The 3,846-nt window shown below is 38.2% G+C and overlaps 1 protein-coding gene across 1 annotated transcript; it reads left to right on the top strand.

Annotated features, from left to right (window-relative positions):
• Positions 1–490: 490 nt before the first annotated feature.
• LOC126931291 (platelet-activating factor acetylhydrolase IB subunit alpha2-like) lies at positions 491–1,008 on the top strand. Its single transcript, XM_050749354.1, has one exon. The coding sequence runs from the start codon at positions 568–570 to the stop codon at positions 1,000–1,002; it is 435 nt and encodes a 144-aa protein (XP_050605311.1). The 5' UTR covers positions 491–567; the 3' UTR covers positions 1,003–1,008.
• Positions 1,009–3,846: the final 2,838 nt, after the last annotated feature.

Genomic DNA, 3,846 nt, shown 5'->3' with positions numbered 1-3,846 from the left:
GTACATAGAAACTAGAGCAAATTAAGGAAATGATGACAATAGATCCCATAAACTGATGAATATGCTCTATGACAAAATTTAAACAAGATTTAAAATGTTAATTATAAAATCTATGATGGTTGATAGTGAAATGAATTACTTTTCTATTATGAAGGAGATACACAAAAACACCAAATCACTGTAAGAAAAAGAGATTCCCTTATTGAATAAAGCTAAGTGTGAGACATATGGGGAGTCATGAAGTCAAGATCCTGACTCTGAGTGTAAAGAAATAGAAGCATAAGCTACTACCACAGCATTCCAGAGGATATGCTCTTGCTTCTCGAATGCTTACCTCGAGTTATTGAAGGAATCATGTTTGCTTTATATACGTATCTATTTCTTATGTGCATAATTAAGAATTTGTTAAAGAAATCTAGGGCTGACAAATCCCATAAAGAAGTTACCTAAATTCTTTTTCTTTGGGATAAAAATATCTCTAGGCCGCTGCTGGTGCTGGGGCCCGAGGAGGTCCGCGCCGGAGGAGGGCCGCAAGAACTGAGCGAGTGACAGACGCACCAGCCATCAATGCTGCAACCTTGTAGGGCCTCCATGGACCCTCTACGTGAGTGTAGAATGAGCCAAGCAGACTCAAACACAGCAGCTATTCCACATGCAGTGGAAGATATTCAAGGAGATGACAGATGGATATCTCAGCACAACAGATTTGTCCTGGATGGTAAAGACAAAAAGCCTAATGTTCTGTTTGTTGGAGACCCCATGGTGCAGTTAATGCAGCAACATGAGATATGGCGAGAGCTTTTTTCCCCATTTCACGCACTGAATTTTGGAACTGAGGAAGATACAAGACATGTTTTATGGAAACGAAAGAGTAGAGAACTGGAGAATATTAAACCTAAGGTCATTGTTGTCTGGGTAGGAACAAACAACCATGAAAATACAGCAGTAGAGTTAGAAGGTGGGATCAAGGCCATCATTCACTCTATCAATTTATCAATATAAGGCAACCACAAGGCAAAATTCTTGTATTGGAAGTGTTACCTTGAGGTAAGAAGCCCAACCCTTTGAGGCAAAAGGTGAACTAGCTTCTCAAGGTTTCCTTGCTGAAGCTTGCCCATGTGTAGGTCCTGCATACAGATGGGGGCTTCATGCACCCTGACACTGCCATCTCCTGCCATGAGATATTTGATTTTCTGCATCTTACAGGAGAGGGCTATGCAAAGCTCTGCAGAGCCCTCTATGAACTGATCGTGCAGCAGATGGAGGAAACACCCAAGGAGAAACAAACCACCATTGCCTGACTGGCTCCCATCAGTGTTAATCTCTTCCCAGCTTCCTCGATCAGTTATGTCATTGGTACTACAGAATTCATCTCTTTCTCAAGGCACGTTGCATTGCAGAATGTTCCTGGATGTTCGGATCTAGTGTTTGAAAGGGTAGAGGGATTTACACTGGTCCTGCATGTAGAAGGTTTAGCCTAGGAAAAAAAATTAGCCTAGGAAGATTGTTGTTTAAATTTATATGAAACCAGAAGGAGACTTTTTAGTTGTATGTGTGATGCATTTGTTGACTTATCACTGTTTTTTCTAGGATAATATCAAGTCCAAGTACTGAACAATACGATTTATTTCTTGGCCTCGCTTTCTATGGGTTATATCATATATAATAATTATCAGAATCACACCTACTTGGCTTAAAAACAGATTTTTATTCTCATTTTTAAAGATCATAATTTAGCCTTTTTTCTTATTTTGCTTTATTCATATGTATCCTCAATATTTTCTTAACATGTAGCAACAGATTGAACATGCTTGCGATTCAAATATGAGAGATACTATAGTTACAAGGGAATTTGTTCCACTTTCTTAATCCTTCCTATGCTTAGCAGTGAAAAACAAATTTTGCCCCATGCGGGGAATCCTTTGGAAGGTTTTTTGTTTCTGTTTGTTTGTTTTTTGTTTAGACGGAGTCTCATTCTGTCACCCAGGGTGGAGTGCAACAGCATGATCTCAGCTCACTGCAACCTCTGCCTCCTTGGTTCAGGCGATTCTCCTGCCTCAGCCTCCGGAATAGCTAGGATTACAGGCACCCACCACCACGCCTGGCTAATTTTTTTGTGTTTTTAGTAGAGACGGGGTTTCACTATGTTAGTCAGGCTGGTCTCAAACTCCTGACCTCAGGTGATCCACCCGCTCAGCCTCCCAAAGTGCTGGGATTACAGGCGTGAGCCACTGCGCCCAGCTGGAAGGTATCATTTTTATGTTGCTAAATATCATGTCTATAATAAACCTATGCCTGCAGTCTTTCCTCTTCTCTATTAGCCCCCACGTCACTCTTATGCTATTACCAATGTAGAACTGATTCTTTTGTGGTGTTCTGCACTATAGAGTCTGCGTAGTGCTGCCCGTATTCAGAGTTCTGGTATGTTTTGTTTGTTTTTCCCTTAAAATCTGTTATAGTTTCCTTTTTTGGAAAAAAACAAAAAACAAAACAAAAAAAACTCTGCTTCCCATTCCATAATACCTGCCATTATTTCAAGTTTTGTAATATCTCAAGGTGTATATTTTATTTTTTTAATTGACTTTGTTTTTAAATTAAAGCAGTCCAGAAAAGTTTGGTCTTTTCCCATGAGGAAACAAATGAAACTGCTCTTCATAATAGCCATTCTGCTTTTATCCCGCCAGTTTAGTAAAAAAGAACCAGATTTGTTTAACTTTTAAGGTTTCTCATTAACGTACCTTCACCTGAGAATTTCCTTCAAGAGAGCTCTTTATGATCTTAACGTTTGCTTGAGCTACAAGAACTGCCATGTAAAAATAAATAATGGGACAATAGACGGTATATTGTTCAATATGCCTGCAGAATATGTATAAACTGGATGTACAGACAGATATTGTGAACTAGACCAGGTGGGTATTGAAGTAACCCATCAAAATGTGCTCTGCAGTGATTCTGCTTAATGTTCAAATTCAATAGCTAAGGTGTATGTTTTATGTTCTGCTCACAAGGCAAATGGCAGTGCCTTTGTGTGCTGGAGGAGGGGTTGCTGATTGGTGCTAAAACCCACTTCTGATTGAGAGGGATAAAAGTTGGGCTGAATTTTTTCTAGTCAAGACTCCCTCTAGATTTGTTTTGTTTTTGTTTTTTTTTTTGTTTCTAAAAAATACATACTTTAAAAATGTATCATGTCTTCATTAATAACAGAAAATACACGTGGTGCTCACTAAATTTGTTTACTACGTTAAAATTTCCTTTTTATTTTTAGTAGTCCAGGTTCTTGAGTTTTTCAAGACAGATTGTTGTTGTTGTTGTTTTAACTGAGGTACAGTTGTATAGGAAGGAGAATTAAGCCAGAATTTTGTGTGTGCAAAGACAATTTCCTATCCAGATCTTTTTCTGTTTGTCAGAGAGTGAGAGCACGGTCCAAATAAACCCAACTGAGCATGCGATTTTAGCTTTTCTCTTGACGGAGGATCAAATATCCCTTTGTGAGCTGGGCTTCCGCTTCTTTGCTTATGTATGTAAACTTCAAATATCACTACATTCATATCTACCATAGCTATTCAGGCAACAGTATTCTAATAGCCAGCCTTTAAACAAAAATCTGCCTCATTACTAATGTGCAAAAAAACAAAGATAAAAATAGGTCTAATCCTAGGGAGAAAAGACGTTTTTCCATTCTTCAATATCTCTAGAAAAGGAGATTCAGAACCATGCTAAGACAGAATTTCAATACTTACATTGTTCTCATCAAAGATAAATTCATTCATCTAACCATCTTACAGAGTAATCTTTGTTCTTGTTTTGTTCTTTCTATAAAAAAAAAATAAAGATCAACCTGTTCAT

This window comes from Macaca thibetana, chromosome 11, assembly GCF_024542745.1.
Source record: "Macaca thibetana thibetana isolate TM-01 chromosome 11, ASM2454274v1, whole genome shotgun sequence".
Taxonomy (NCBI): Eukaryota; Metazoa; Chordata; class Mammalia; order Primates; family Cercopithecidae; genus Macaca; species Macaca thibetana.
Note: the sequence above shows the minus strand (reverse complement) of the source record. Positions and strands in the feature narration are given on the sequence as shown.